A 16,104-nucleotide genomic window follows, 5' to 3' on the forward strand; every position below is an offset into this window, starting at 1 on the left:
GGTGACTGCCCAAACTTCCCTTGAAGGAAAATGCTGAAGCCTGTACTAAAGGTACCCTCTAAGTCTAAGATCATGCACTCACAGCTATCGGCAACTAAGGGCAGAATAGCAACCTGGAAAAGCATTCAGTTCTTATCAGGAGAAAAATATTCCAGGTGATAATGAATGACTGCAGATTACATCTCTTTGTTTGGAAGACAGCTTAGTCCAAAGAGAAATGTTTGCTACTAATAATTACACTGCAAGGTGACATAGACCTAGGCAAATATGTGCTGCAGCATGCTGGATTTCTTCAGCTGATCATTCAAACAAGCTCCATTGTAGTGCTGAAAAGTAAAGTTCCCCCAAGGCCCCCCACAGGGCAACATGCACCTAGATGAGCCCATCGCTATTGTTCAGGAACAAAGCACTGAAGTATGTCAATAAAGCTGGGTAAAGATGCTATTTAAATGAAAAGGCATAGAGTCACAGGGCCCTGTGGTGAATCTAATAGTGAAGCCTGTGTCCACTGGAAAGTTGGGGAGAGGGTAGCATGTGGACTCTGCAATAAGGAAGGGAGCAAGTGTGTTTAAAAATAAAAAGAGAAGCACTTGTCTTCTTTGCTGTCCTCTCAGCATTATCAGCCATATCACCAGCCAGTAAGACTATGAGATCATCATACTAGATTAACTAGCTATTGACCAAAGTGCCTGGAGTCTAGCAGCTAACCTGAAGCTTTCGCCTTGTTCAAGTATCGGAACTAATGTTTCAGACATATTGCTAGCACTGCCACTGCTAAGTAGGCATAGCTGTAGGGCAACTATAACGCAAAAGAGGGATCAGAATTCTAGTCTACTAAAGAGTTCTGAAATAAGACTTTTTCCTATTGCCGAAACACTTTAATAGGAGTAACCTTAGCAATGAGCTTAATGTCCTTCCCACTGGAAAGTTGTAAAACACATTGTTTTTAAACACTACTGGGAAAACAACAACAGCAACAGATTATCTCTGGAGAAGATTCCTGAGCTGGTTGGGCCAGGGAGAGAGACATGAGAGGCAAAAATAGAACACAGGACTGCTTGACCTATTAGGTGTCACCCAACAGTAATTTATTATTGTAAGCAAGATCTCTATCAGAATGTTAACATTTGCTGTGGGTTCTGTTTTTATCTGTCTATGGAATAAAGAGGCTACTCTGAGATTGTAGAATAAGACGGGCTCAGTGACCTTTTTATGTGCCTCAGTTTGATTGCTCTAGCTACGACCAGTGGGGAAATTTATCCCGCTTCAATAGAGCCCATTAAACTACATCTTGCAAAACCTTTACCTGGTTATTTACGTAATTAATTTTTTTGCAACCCCATTCCTCTCCTCTGTTACAGTCAGCAACAAACTCAGAGGCATAAAAACCCCAAACTTATTAAGAAATTTCTCTGATGCTGAGATGCGTGGCGTTTGGTGGCCGAGTCATAATAAAAGTATACTGCATGTGACCTAACCATTGGTTATGTGTATGCAATGACCTCACTCCCACATGCTTGCACAAATGACAGTATGAGCAGTAGTGAAGGCTTTAGCAGAGCAGCACAGCCACTTAAGCAGTTCAGCACTCACTTTAAGAGAAAAAGCTTTCTAATTTCCCTACCCATGTGAATAGGAAAAGACTGCTCTGTTAGTGTTTTTCCTAATGTATCTCAATCCTGGAGTTTCCGAGAGTTATGTAGCATCTGATCTCTGACAGACTCGCTTGCTGTTTACACTGAGAGGTGGTGTGTGTGTGTTGATGTATAAAGAGCTACTAGCCTATGGCTTGCATGGGAGAAACTGGTGCATAATATAGGTGGTTTGTGCCAATATAATAAGCTTGGATGTAAAGAAAACCCAGAGTAACGTGCAAGGTAAAGTGGGGACTGCACAAATATTTCAAGGTACAAATCATATGGAAATCTTGCCAGGATATACTCTAAATGTGTGCACAAGCATCAAAATGTTGGAGGGCAGTACTCTAAGGAAAACTAAATGGTCTAAAAGTTTGGAATTTGGGCAACGTAAGAAGACTTAAAGAGGACCCAAGTGGAAAATCATTATGGAAAACCATATACAGGTGGATGGATCCAATGAGAAAATGACATGTGCTTTCTGCTTAGATGAAACATGTGGGAACTGGGGCATATGGTATTCACGAGACATTAGATACTGTCTATGCTAGATGATTCAGCACTTTTCCCCCTTTGGCTCAGCTCCAGCATAGGCTACAATGACTTCTGAAGCCAATAGTCTTGATGCTTGCTTGGAAAATAAAACATAGAGTCTTTTGATGCTTGCTTTGACAATATGATAGGGCTGCCATACATCCAGATCTCAAAGGCGTAAATGACGTCTGGGGGAAATTTCCGAAACGTGGCGCTTAATCCTGTATTTTAGGCAAGTCAATCTTTGCAAGCAAGCAATAGCTAGATAGCTAGATAGCTAGATAGCTAGATGATAGATAGATAGATAGATAGATAGATAGATAGATAGATAGCTCCAGAACTTTGGTGTTTCCTAAAAAGAATCTCAACAATTTTTGGGGTGTCCTGGTTTTTACTTTTTGAAATATGGCAACCCTACAATATGATGAGGGTCAAGGTGGCATATACAGAGTAGACAAAAGGAAAGGTGTTAGTGGCTCTTTCTAATTCATAAAGCTTTTCATACAGTGTTGCAAGCCCACTCTGAAAGGTTCCCTCAGCCCTCCGTGAGCATTATGTACTCATGGTTTATCTTATCTGGAACATACTTGCACAAAAATGCAAGGGTTTGGCAGGGCTTAGGCTCTGCAGTATGCACTGGAACAAGCCTGGCCCAATACCTGTTAGAACGAGGATTAACATTATCTGAATATTAAACCTGGCCCCATTTAGAAATGTATGAATAAAACACAAGCAAAAAATGGCACATTATCAAAAGTGTTTTATGTTAAGAAAGAAAAATGCTTCACCACGGCCCAGCCTAATTTGCCTTCTTATGGCACAATTCTAATCATGCTTACACAAAAGTCAGTTTGACCAAGTTCAATGAGAGTATTGCTAGACTGGAGTTTACAGGTCAAGCCTACAACTCTTGCACAGCGCCCACACCATGTCATCTTTATCAAAATGCCAGTCCATACCCTTTATTTCCTTCTTTCCTTTCAGTTTAATCCAGATTTCCCTGTATATGGAAAATCCATTAAGTAAAAATAAACTATTATACATCTCTAGTCACTGTTGGTGTAGAGGCTCATTAGTACAATTTTGTGGGGCGTGGGCAACAACAACAACAACAGCAAATGAAAGTGGATGCTCAGACCTGCCAAGTGTCTCTATTTTCCAGGGACAGTCCTGGATTTACAGTAGCTGTCCCACTTTCTGATTTGATCCCGGAATGTCCCGCTTTGCCTTAGGATGTCCCTATTTTCATTGGAGAAATTTTGGAGGGGATGGATGCTGCTCTCCTCCCCTGCAAAGCACAAGTCTCCATTTTGCCAGTCGTGAAGCAAGATTGAAAACTAAGGGCTGGTAACATTTGCTTTTGCGCTCTTCTGGTGTCTTTCTCTGTTTGTCTTTATTTATTTAATGTGCTTGGACAAGTACACAAATACCTGTGTGCATGACCAGAATGGGCAAGTGTATTGAGGAGAGGGGCAAAATACACAGCATGGATATGTTCCTTCAGGCACCACCTACTGTGTGGACAGTAAGTGGATGAACAGCAATGCATATCCATAACTTTGGGGTGGGGGGGAATGTGTGGAGGTTAACATGCCAGTCGTACAAACACTAAAAACGATGCATTTGTGACACAAAGCCCTGTCTGGAGGTACCCTTGCCCCATGGTATGTGCGCTTAGGATCACTGCCTTAGTAAAAGAATCATTCAGCACAGTATATTATTTTATGTTTAATAACACTTTGTTATAAATGTCTTTTTTCCATGGTGTAAATATTCCACAATCTGGCATGGTTTTCCTTCCTGATTAATTATGCCATTTCCCCCTCCAAAAGTCTGTTGAGAAATTTGCTCTTTTATATTCCTTAATTCTTTGCACAAGTTCACAGAATCATAGAAAAGTAAAGTTGAAAGGGACCCCGGGGCCATCCAGTCTAACCCCCTGCAATACAGGAATCTCTTGCCGAATGTAGGGCTCATACCCACAACCCTGAAATTATGAGTCTCATGCTGTACTATCCCGGTGCAGATTCAACATATTATTTTCAACAGTCTGCATGCTGTGGAAAAAAACACACGGAAAATACAGATATAAGCAGATGGTTGCTAGCTGTAAATGTAATTCTAGTCATTTGAACTAAGATATATTAAAGAAGAGTTTGGATGGATGAACTGGTAACAAGCACTTGCCATTTTAAAAGCCCCACACAGGCATGCCAGTTTTAAGTAATACTTCTGAGAGAGACCAGCTACTCCAGCAGAGGATTTCTAGGAGCAGAAATCAGGAAATGGTTAAGTAAAAGCAGGTGGAGCACTTTGAGAGCAAAGCAGGAAATAGCAGTGTGTCTGAATGCATTCAAAAGAATGTCTCTCCCCCTCAGCCTTTGGGCAGCTGCAGTGACTAGCTATCCACCCACGCCGCCTCCTCCTCCGCTGCCCTTATCTCTATCGGCCCCTGAAGACACACAGTCTTGAAGGCCACAAACACCATTGGCCTGAGTAATCCTCTGCAATTCTGAGCCAGGCCCTGGGAGCATTAGGAGGAAGCTGCCTGGAAGGCAGAAGAAAAAAGAGACCCACCCAGTGCATTAAGGGCTGAATGAGCAAGAAAGCACCCTGTAAGTGCCAGAAGCTGTTCCTGAAAGAAGCTGCCTAAAGCCGAATGCTCCCAAAAAACAAAACAAAACGAATATTCAGGAAAATTATAGCACATTTGGAACAGGCTACTTTCAGTCTTACAGGGCTTTAGACGTAAGGAATCACTTTCTTCTAAAAACAACGCTCTCTGAGATGGAACCCAGGAACTGTTTGTTTTCCCCCTGTTTGGAATATGTTTTCTTTCTAATAACAGTTTAGCGTGACGAATATTCATAGTCCAGTCGTACCTCAGCTCCCGAATGCTTTGGGAGTCAAACGTTACAGCAACTGAACGATTGAAACTGGAAGTGAGTGTTCTGGTTTTCAAACATTCTTTTGGAAGCCGAACGTCCAATGGGGTTTCGAACAGACTTCCGGAACAGATTCTGTTCGACTTCCGAGTTACAACTGTAACTGATAACTGCTACATCCATCAGATGACAGAGCAGCAATTGCAGCAGCAGAAGCTCCCAAGTTCTAAATATCTTGCTTTCCCACCTCAATCCAGCTGGATTCATTGTAAAGCCAAGATGGCTGTGTCCCATTGGTATGAAATTCAATATGGGGAACCTACCTTGTGAGAAATTTGTCTAACTTTCAGAGAAAGCCAATTAAACATGGTTGAATTAGTGTAAAATTTTCGCTTCAAACTTCAGACATTCCACTGACTTTCTGCCCCCGAACACCAGTGCTCATTTCTCTCTTTGCCAGCTAAGCTACTGTTTTTTAAAAAGAAAAGAAAAGGGATATTGAATGGGTGAGCCTTCCACTGCTTGGAGGGAGGTTAACTTTATATTCCCAAGCTTTCAGGGTTTTAAAGCCCCCAGTTTAATCTGCCATTGTACTTGTCAAGGCAGGAGGCTACCAGGGCATGGATCCCTGTGAGAAAGCCATGCGGGTCCAAGAATGGCCACAGCTGGCAAGCTAGGTGTAACTGGAAAAATGGTACTTGGCTTACTGTGAACTTATGTTCCCAGTGACACATGGAGGGTAGTCCTGTCATTCTCAAGGTTGCTCAACAAGCAAGATCAAGAGTCTTCAAACTGGTCCTCATCTGGGGGAAGGATCCTATGTCTACCCAAGATGCCACCCATTTGGGCGATGCCACCCAAGTGCATGAGCCTTCTAAGGAGTTGCTTTATCAATTGCCAGGATCCAGCCCTTCCTCATCTGAGGTGTCAACAGGTCTGTCAAGAGAATACAAAGATGGACCTTGGCTTCTTTAAGAACTTCATTATTTCCTAAGGAGGATGGGAGCTTGCATCATTCTATATGGCACCGTCATGCTCTAGAAGTTGTTGGAACAAGGTATCTGCCAGGGAGATTTCACTACCCAGCTTTAGCACGGAATTCTGCTTTCTATGGCCCAGGTCCAGTGCCCCTTGCTTGCTGTTACATGATGCTGTGCTTCACACTGCAGACGTCTTGGCAAAGACTGGTGTGTCTGGGTGCGTGCATGCATGCACACGTCATCTGATTACTTTATTGGTAGTGGTGATCAATTGAAGCCCAAGGACTACATGTAACTTTTATATGCCATGTGATACATGTGTAGTCAGTTTTTCCTGTCTGGAAAATAGCTGTTGTGTAATTTCTGTTCCACTTCTCCAGCTATTGAGTGCACCCATTAACTGCTCTCACATAGCCAGGGGCCAGGGGTATCGTGCCCCCATCTCAGTTCTACTCCAAAATTATGCCACTGTGGCCATGCTCAATAACCATGCAGCTTTCCTAGCAGGCTGCATTCTGTGGGCTCATCTGTTTCTCCTCCTAGCTACAAGAGGTATCTGTGGTCTCCAAGATGTTGCTGGACCACAACTCCCACCATCCCTGGCAACTGGCCATGCTAGCTGTGACTTATGAAACCTGGAGTTAAACAACATTTAGAGGGCCACAGGCTCCCTATCCCTGCTCTGCACCTGGAAATGGACACCTTGCCCCAGGGGCGAACTTTGGTAATTTTTGGTAATATGGCGTCCTGAGTGAGCCCAAAATTTGGCACCCTCAAATGGGTCTTCTCAATTATGGATCTCCTTCATTTTGTGCCTCCTCAGCTCAGCACCCTGTGCTGGGGAACTGCCCATACCCCTCTAAATCTGACACTGCTCATTCGCTTCTGTTCAATGTCTTCACTCTCTGGGTAGATTAAATGTAAAGGTAAAGGGACGCCTGACAGTTAAGTCCAGTCGCGAACGACTCTGGGTTGTGATGCTCATCTCACTTTACTGGCCGAGGGAGCCGATGTTTGTCCACAGACAGTTTTTCCGGGTCATGTGGCCAGCATAACTAAGCTGCTTTTGGCGAAACCAGAGCAGTGCACGGAAACGCCCTTTACCTTCCCGCCAGAGCGGTACCTATTTATCTACTTGCACTTTGACATGCTTTCAAACTGCTAGGTTGGCAGGAGCTGGGAATTCGAACCACCAACCTTCCGATTGGCAAGCTCTAGGCTCTGTGGTTTAGACCACAGTGCCACTCGCATCCCCTGGGTAGTTTAGGAAGGGTCTTTATGGTGTCTGTGCCTGATATAAGGAACTGCCAGTCTCACTGCTGGAACTCTTGAATAATGTGTGGTCCTCTTCTCTTGGGTTGGGATAACAATCTAATCTCAGTTTCTTCTTTCTTCCTCTTTTCCAGGGCCCACAACTATGATTGAGGTCAACACTCCCTCACTGTCCCAGTACTTACCACAGATACCCCTGAGGTTCTTGTAGAAGAATCATGACTTAAAATTTGAGAACAAAAGCTATCTTGCAATTGCATGGAAAATGAGTTCAGCAAAACGTAGCAGATGAAATAAACCCCAAAACTTCTTGCTTGCATAAAATCCCAGATTGTGCTTCTGCATTGGGGCAGTTCACTTTGTGTCCATTCTGACTTAAAAGAGGCTTTCAATAGACTTTTGAATGCAAGGACTAAGGGAGGGTGAGAAATTAGAAAACTTTTCCTTAAATCTTTGCCCTCTTCAGAGCAAGCACAGACATGGAGAGAATGGCAGATATGCATGAGAAGCTCAGTACCTCTGACCTTGTGACCTTTGAGTCCTGTATTCCAGGAAATGTATTCTTCCTTTGCCTTGCCTTTTTTTTAATGTTTGTATTTACTAGGCCCCTCCTGGGATCCCCTGGTCTTCTCTTTGCTGATGATCCTGTCTTGTGGCTTTAAGGGAACACAGCTATTTGTGGATCAGCATTCAGACAACATGGTTAAACATTGCAACAAAACGGTTAATTAAATGTTTATGAAGTCTCCCACAGTTCTTCCAGGGGAAAAGCAAGCAAACAACATTGTGTAATTCAGACTCATTCATCCACTTGCCTGAAGCTCCGTGACACAGTGACAGATTATCTTGCATTAATCCTGGTTAAGTTAACTCAGTCATTCTTCACCCACTACAAGGCAAAGGACTTCATCAGAATCCTGCCTATCCAAACATTTGTTTTGCCAACCCATTTCAGAAATCTTTTTTTTTTAAAAAAAAAACCCTGCTAAGTGAATTTTTTTATGAAACTGCATTTGCTTGAGAAACAAGTAGCTTTTCGGACTATATGCTTTCAGGTATGTCAAAATGGAATTGTTCTGCCATGTTGCACATATTAATTTTTTGTTGCACAGTTGACAGTGGAAAGACAGTTTTTCTGGGATTTTGAAGAATTTCAGGGGGTACTTGTTAAAATTCAAATAAAAACTTCAGAAGTGCAACTCGTGCAGAATTGACAGAGAATGGGTCAGGATTTCCTAATATATTTTGGAACATGGCTTCTTCTTCTTCTTTAGCCTGCTCATTTTACCAGAAATGAGATTTCAGCACCCAGAAAAATGAGAGTATGTGAATCAATACAGTTGTACTGATTTTTATTTTAGTTATTACACTGCTGTAGACTCAAGTCCTGTTGCTGATCTGCAGTTATTGCTCATCTTCCAGCCTTGAAACATTGATTATTATCACTTTGATGAGTAGATTGGCATGCTGATAATTTTCACAGTTGCTTCTGTATCCTATACTGTAGTGTCTTTACATAATATAAATATTGCTTGGCAAGGCTTATCCTTTATTTGCATCCAAAGGTATTAGAATGCTAGGAGGAATCATTATTAATTTCTTTCCACTGCAGTCTCAGCAATATTGCAAAGCTGTGGTTTGTACCACCCATTTTCAGCCTGGTTCGCATGGTGTGCAAGCCAAACTATGGTATACCAAGACCACAAGGATGTGCAGGCTCCTGAAGACGAGCCTGCAGTACTTGCTCCTCTAAAGTTCTTTTTACTCTGTACTGTGGAGCATGTTGATTTTCCACACAGCTGAAACACTCTCTTTTATATGGTTAAATAAACAGAATATTCTGAACTGCATGAAAGGAAGGCCAAACTAGACATGAAGTGGGAGATCCCTGTTTGGATCTTCTAATGTCTTTCATTTTGCTATTGTGTGTTTGTTAAATTGGTGTTCTTGTATTGAGAGAAAGGGGTTAACCCTTCCCATCATTCTGTTTCCCCAGATAAATTTTCCCCAAGTTTCCTCAAGTTGCTATTGGGCACAGGATAGAAAGAAGTATCTGTGTTTATTATTGATTTATTAAAATATTTATATATCACTATTCATTAAAAAAATCAAAGTGGTTTACAACCACACATATATGCAATGAAAACCATGCACATATTTAAAACCAAATATCAACTATTACAGAAATCTGAATTATTAATTGCCTGCACAAGCCTGGCAGCATACGAAAGTTTTCAGCAGACATTTAAAGATTAAAACATGAATCTCTATTGCCTGAGCATTCCAGAGGACTGGGTCAAGGACAGTAAAAGCTCAGTTTCTTGTTGCCATCCGATGACCCTTGCCAACTCAGGACAACCAACAACACAGCCTGATATACAGTGCCCTGCAGTAATCCATCATTCATCAGGTAGTATCCAGTCAGGCCCTATGAACTGGAATTAATCCCACAACACGGGGTTTGATGTTGGGTTGGACATGTCAGCATACGTTGCCACAATACCAGTCTCTAAACCACTGTGGAGCCGAGCAGCATTGTCTTCCAAGTGTTTAGCCAGCCAGGCAGACACTATGTGCTCCAGAGGTCTGCCCTCCTCTGAACTACATGGAACAACTCTGCTGGGCAGTTCCTTGATGATGCTGTTAGGTTGGGTAACTCCAGGATAAACGGAAATTGTCAAAAGGGGCAGACTTGCATTCTGTCCTTTAACACTATTTCCAAACAGAATGCTGCTGTGACTCCAACATAGCAATGCAATGGAGGCAGCAAAGTAGGATCTCTTTGCTGTTCCCTCAGCCACGTGGCAGGCCCAATTATAAGCTTGAGCACATGTTTGGTTGGTTCTAGAGGGAAATTGATGCCACTTATGCTCCAGCCCTCATCCAGTCTGTTTCATCGACCATGACAGAGCAAAGTGAGCTTTACAGTGTTTGAATGAGTCCACAGGAGAGAGAGACTAGGGTCTCAGCAGGATCACCTGCTCTATCCACTGGAAAGCCTGTCAGAGCAGTCAGGAATCTATCAGGTTCCACCAGTCTCTTGGGAGTGGGCCATTCTAACTGGTCCCCCACCTGGGAGGAGAGATTGACTTTGGAGGAACAGCACAGAGGAAAGACTCTGTGCTGCAGCCTCAGTCAGCTCCCTCCCTTGCCACTGCTTTTAGGCTAGGAAAAATACTTCCACATCACATTCAGTTTAACCAGAAACAAACACTCCAACAGTTCCTCCTTTCACTTCCAGTTCCTGGGAAATCACTGCTCTATTTTGTCCTTTAGTGAAATTTGTAGGGAGGCGGAGTTTTTTTTTTAATGCTACTGTCTCAAATCTGTCTATATGGGCAGCAGACATTGCTGAATGTGTTTCAGTTGCAACTTTTATATAATTAATACAACCAACCCATTGTGGGAATAAACACATTTTTAAAAAGGAAACTGTTATATTAAACTAACACAACTATTCCATAAGCTAGCGTAGGGCAGGATATTGCCAAATGCATGACTATAGCACAATAAAGGCAGAGCTTTATACCAGAGGGATGCAAGATTGACTCTGTTTTCATGGGGGACATGGGTGGGTTGTGGAATTATGCAAGGGAAGCAGTCTGTTGGATGGCCATCTGTCATGATGATGTAGTTGAGATTCCTGCATTGCATGGGGTTGGACTAGATCAGGGGTTGGCAAACTACAGCTCCCAGGCCGGACCAGGCCCGCTAGGGCTCTAAATCCGGCCCGCCTGGCCATTTAAGAACCTGCCGCGAAGCCGAGACTCCAGGCGATGGCGACGGAAGAGGCCGAGTGGCTGCATCTCTGCCAATAAAACGCTGCGCCTGGTTTATCTCAGTGCGGTGCGGGGACATCTCTGCCAATCAAACATTGTGTCATGCTGAGGTAAACCAGGCACAGCATTTGATTGGCAGAGACGCTGCCACTCGGCCCTGGTGCTCCTGTGGTTGCTGCTGCTCTGCATCCCTGTGAGGGGGGGGCAGCAGCGGTGTTCCTGGAGGACAGCCAGTCTGCGCTAGGGCTTGGGGCCACTGTGGGGCTCCCATTGGCGGCTGAAATGACAGTGGAGGACGATGAGGCCAGCGGCAAAGTGGCCCAGGCGGCGGCCTTCACCTCCGGGGAGCAGGAGGATGAAGGGGTGGAAACACTTGCATGGGGCGGCAGCTGCAGTGAGGCACAAGCTTTTCCTTGTCTCCATCTCCGTGTTCCTTGAAGAGGTGCACTAGGCAGTGCGCGCCACACTTGGCCAGCTCCTGCAGGCTCCCGAGGTGCCCAGCTCCCACAAGCGTGCCAGCCCACTCTCCAAAACTTCCTGTCCAACCCCCAACAGTGTCCGAGGGGCAGTGAAACGGCTCTGTTTAAAAAGTTTGAGGTCTCCTGGATTAGATGGTCCTTGGGGTCATTCCAACTCTACAATTCTGTGATTCTAAGTAACTAGGTCAGCATAAGGAGTGAGCTACAGAGATCAGTTTGTTTTTAATCTGATTTCTCCTTTTTATTCTTAATAAAAATTCATATAATTTGGCTGTTGGGTGCTGAAGTGTGGTTTTGCAAAACACTATGGTCCGGATAATATCCCACATACCTGGCCACTGGGCATATGCCGCTAGGGCAAAAAAGGAGGTTTCATTGAGAAAAGAGCAGGCTGCGTGGAATCCTAGGGTGGGAGAGGCAGCTGGATGCCAGCCCTGTTGTCCTGAGTAAACTGAGAGGAATCTGGCTAGGAAACACAGAGTGCATTGTCTTGGGAGCCTGGGTTTTAATATTTTACAGTTCTGTCTCATCTGTGAGCTATAAGTGTGAAAGGGAGTGGTTGTGGAAGTGAGTAGCTGGCCGGAGGCAGCTGGCCAACTCTACAGGGCAGTTTTGCAGCAGTTGCACAAGGAAGGGCATAAGTAGGCTCTCCTAGCCTTTCCCCTTCCATTATAGAACAAAGGCTTGTTCTTGGTCTACAGCTTGAACCTGGGTTTGGACTTCCTGCTGATCAAGCCAAACCATGGCTCAGCACTGAGCAGCAGGAGAACCTGGAGAGGAAGGCAGCAGCTGCAATCTCTTCTCCTGCAACCCCCACATTACATGCAGTCTGGGTTTATTATATTTTGCTTGGGAGGGATGAGAAAGTTTTGAATTTTTATATCTTATTAAGTTTTTTTTTTGTTTCAGGGAAGGTTGATTACACTGACAGAGGAATACGAATGTATTTCTATGCTGATAGTTCCACCCTTGGGAAATTGAGCTCTTAAATCATCTGCTTAAATATGCATGTGTGCATTTCTCTTATGTTTTTACCACATGCAAAGGTTGGAAAAATAATCTGTGTCTTAAATAAGAGGGGGGAAATGGAACAAAAGCAAACAGCAAGCAAAAGAGAAAAAAGAGAGGACATGCATACAGTGAGAAGAATGTCAAGAGTTAATCCCTGGTGTAATACACTGGAGGGTAAATTCATGTTGTCAGAGGAACAGTTCATGCAAGATTTATGTGTCCCCCCCACCCTCCGGTGAACTTTAAGGTAAACCTCAGCCGGCGACTGCTGCATTCCTCATAAACCCCTAGCACAGCCCGCTGCTGCTTTTCCAAACTGCTTTCTCATTATTCAATAGCACATTTTTCCACAGCATTCTGCTCTTGTTAATACTTGCTTGCTGCAATTTTTTTTTTAGTTCTGCAGTAAAAACACCTGTGTTTTATTAAGACTCAAAAATTGTGTTCCGCCTCCTTATTTTGACTGCCGTGGCATTAACCCTTTCAGAAGTATGATTTTGAGGACTGCTGCTGAATCCAAAAAGAAAGGCGCTTAAAAGAAGAATGGGCCATCAGAGAAAGTGACACAGGAAAGCATGGCTTTGTGTGGGGCTGGGGTAACTATGGCCTTGTGTAATGCTTGCTGCCATATCACATAGTGAAGCTTGGGTGAATGAAGGAATCCAAAGGTGTGATCTTGCAACAGAAGGAAAAGCAGGGATGGGGCTAGCAAACTGCAAGTTGACTACGGCCTGGTTTGCACATCATGGCAAGTCAAAATATGGCTTATAACAGATGTGCAGAACCTTTGGCCCTCCAGAGGTTGCTGAACTACAATTTCCATCATTCTTGGCCATGGGCTATGCTGGCTGGAGCTGATGGGAGTTGTAGTTCAGCAACATATGGAGGGTCAAAGATTCCTCGTTCCCTGCTTACCAAGCCTACTCAAATGTGTGGGTTCCCACAGAGGCCCCTATAGCTGATTTGTTCATTTGTCTCTTTTTTTACTTGTACTGAAACTGGGACTCATGTTTAAACTCTCAGCTCTCTGGGAGCCTGCATGCTTGTGTAGTCCCAGTAAACCACCATTTGGCTTACTGTGACATGAGAACCAGCTCAGTGAAAGGAAATCTGTGGTGATGTGGGACAGGTGAGAAAGGAGGGCAAGGCCTCAGAGGCTGTGGAGTCATTGTGACATTTTAGTAAAAGTGAGCTCTGAGAGAAAGAATGCAAAAGTGCTTAAGGGTGATGACCTAATCTTTGCCTTCTTAGTACAAAGAGTCAGATGGGTGCAAGACAGAAAGACGTGATCCTTGTGCTGTCAGATCTGTTCAAATCAAACAACCGCATGCACCCAGAATCAGGTACATAGTGCTGCTCCACCCATTTGGGTCACAGAAGGGGAAAATTGCAAAACCAGCACCGGCTACATCAGCAGCACCACTCAAGGTACAACATTTCTCATAAAAGACACAATGAACCTTTTCTGTTTTCAGGGAAATACGCCTCCTGTAGCAGCAAACAGAAGCAGGAGAAAGTCTTGTGCAGATGCATCCTTACTGCTGGAGTGCAGGAATGTTGGCAAAACGAATTCTTCTTGAGATAGGAGGAGTCCAGGACTCAAGGCATGAAGGAGCCACTACAAGAACTGAAAACCTCTCACCTCCAGTTCCTTGACTGCTTAATGGATGTAGGTAACAGAAAGTTTTAAAAGGTAATAAAAACTTTGGTGGCTTGAATGTTTTGTTAATTCTGTTCTGAGTTGTATCAGAATTACAGGGTAGTATTGGCATCTAGTTTTTGGCAGTTGTTCTTCTCTCCACCTTTATAACTATTGTCTTCAGGCTACAAAGCACATATTACAGTGTTCATGATAGTCACCTCTTACTAATTTCTATGTGACATTCTTTTACTCATATCTATAGGTGTTCTACAAAAAAAGAAATTTACCTTGTAAAAGAAAGTTATGCCAAAGGGCTCATATTCCAAAACTGCAAAAAGGGGATGAACAAAAATGAGCAAAATCAGCTTTGATGGGATTTACCAGCAGAGTATATAGTAGCATAACTCAGAGAGGTTTCAGCTCAACGGACATGGAACTCATCTGTTAGAACCATTTATACATGTATGTGTCTGAAGACTAAAATCACAGTGCTCAATACATGTAAACAATGTTCAAGCCTACTTCAGTGTGACTGTGTATAAACCTGACTTGCACTTACAGAACTTCACTCATTGTCAAAGCTGTAATTTGCATTTGCTTGTATACTGTGGTTTGGAACCATTATATGTCAGACTTGAAGAATATGCGCAAATTAAGGTAATCGCATGCTATCACCACTAATTTACATACAAATGTAAACATCCAAACTCATGAAATATGTTGGGCCCTGTTATTATGGAGAGTAAACAGCAATGACTCGCCTGTTATTTACACAGCCACCCAAACAGGGCATTTTCTTCCACTGTCACCCAGCTGGGCAACACAGCAAGGGGTATAGAAGTCAGTGTCTAACCTATGTTCCGAAATGGGCTCATAATCATGCTTCATAGGTGGCCTGGCCACCTGGATTATGACTCGGCAGTAATAGGGGGTTTGTCATCGCTGATGTTGTGGTTGTTGAGCCATGTGGCATTCTTTTTTCCTTTTTAAAAATAAGGGGGGGGGGGATGGAGCCACTTAGGCGTTCTTTTCTCAGAGCTATGAACATTTTTCTTCCCACTACTGGAATGACTCTAGCTACAGATGATTCTTTCCTCCTCAAAGAACTAGCTATGAAAGGGGAAATCTTGTTGTATTACAGGTGGCGACCATTTTGCATGCGTCCAATTGAAACGACTGCCGACGTGCAAGTCCTTTTGGATCCAGAAGAGGGCAGAATGGGGGACGTAACAGGGCAGAGCGGGCTTATGCATACTCTGCCAAAGCGTGTGGGGGCCAGGAGTGGAACCCCCATGCAAAATGGTTCCTACCTGTAGTCCATTTTATTTTGTTGTATGTAATCACTTTTATGGCAGATTTGCAAGAAGTGCTGTAAAGCATATTATACTGACCTTGAGGATAAAATCATCAAGCTGCTATGGAAGGTAATCTGAAGTACAAATCTGAGTGAGCAGCACTCATTTAATTTCACCGTTGCCCCATATTGTCTCAGCATTATCTCTGTCATTACACTTGTTTAATGTAGCCAGGATTAGCTTCTGATGAAAATGCCACACAATCAGGGCTGTAGCTGGGGGTGGCAAGTATGAACTAACATAAAAAATAGACTTTGATGAAATTATTACTGAATTTTCTTCAATTAAAGGGAGAAAAATAAAGTTATAATCAAATCAGACTTCATTGAGGAGATTGCTACTTAAAGCCAGAGTTGGCCTAACTTGACTTTCATATTTTTTTCCAAATAACAACTCTTGTGAATAAGAAGTTGTAACTTGTGACTCATAATAGTCTTCTTACTTTATATTAACCAAATAAACACAGATATTGCAAAAGTAATGCCATTTTACATCATATAGTATTATAATGTAAAGTTATTATTCTGGAA

The 16,104-nt window shown here is 43.3% G+C and overlaps 2 protein-coding genes across 24 annotated transcripts in view; one reads left to right on the top strand and one right to left on the bottom strand.

The window, feature by feature from the left end:
• The window catches only part of LOC310848788 (uncharacterized protein), a 137,402-nt gene that overhangs the window by 75,569 nt on the left and 45,729 nt on the right, over nt 1–16,104 (top strand). For 5 of the 8 annotated variants that reach the window (XR_014566605.1, XR_014566606.1, XR_014566607.1 and 2 more), the window contains 3 exons: nt 7,443–7,485; nt 9,305–9,357; nt 14,053–14,270. Coding sequence is in view for 3 of the 8 variants with exons in the window: in XM_083748279.1 (XP_083604405.1) it covers nt 7,443–7,461 (19 nt within the window). In the remaining 5 variants the exon portion in view is untranslated. Of the gene's footprint in view, nt 1–7,442; nt 7,486–9,304; nt 9,358–14,052; nt 14,271–16,104 lie in introns of those variants that run through there. The other 3 variants (XM_083748279.1, XM_083748277.1, XM_083748278.1) reach the window with 2 other exon arrangements.
• RAD51B (RAD51 paralog B) overlaps nt 1–16,104 on the bottom strand; it is a 364,040-nt gene that overhangs the window by 43,052 nt on the left and 304,884 nt on the right. Inside the window, exon 10 of one of the 16 annotated variants that reach the window (XM_083747479.1) lies at nt 14,268–14,547. The exons of the other annotated variants lie outside the window; for them this stretch is intronic. Within the exon in view, the coding sequence (XP_083603605.1) occupies nt 14,444–14,547 (104 nt within the window). The 3' untranslated portion in view covers nt 14,268–14,443. Of the gene's footprint in view, nt 1–14,267; nt 14,548–16,104 lie in introns of those variants that run through there. 16 annotated transcript variants of the gene reach the window in all.

Source organism: Podarcis gaigeae (genome assembly GCF_964106915.1).
Source record: "Podarcis gaigeae genome assembly, chromosome: 1".
Classification (NCBI taxonomy): domain Eukaryota; kingdom Metazoa; phylum Chordata; class Lepidosauria; order Squamata; family Lacertidae; genus Podarcis; species Podarcis gaigeae.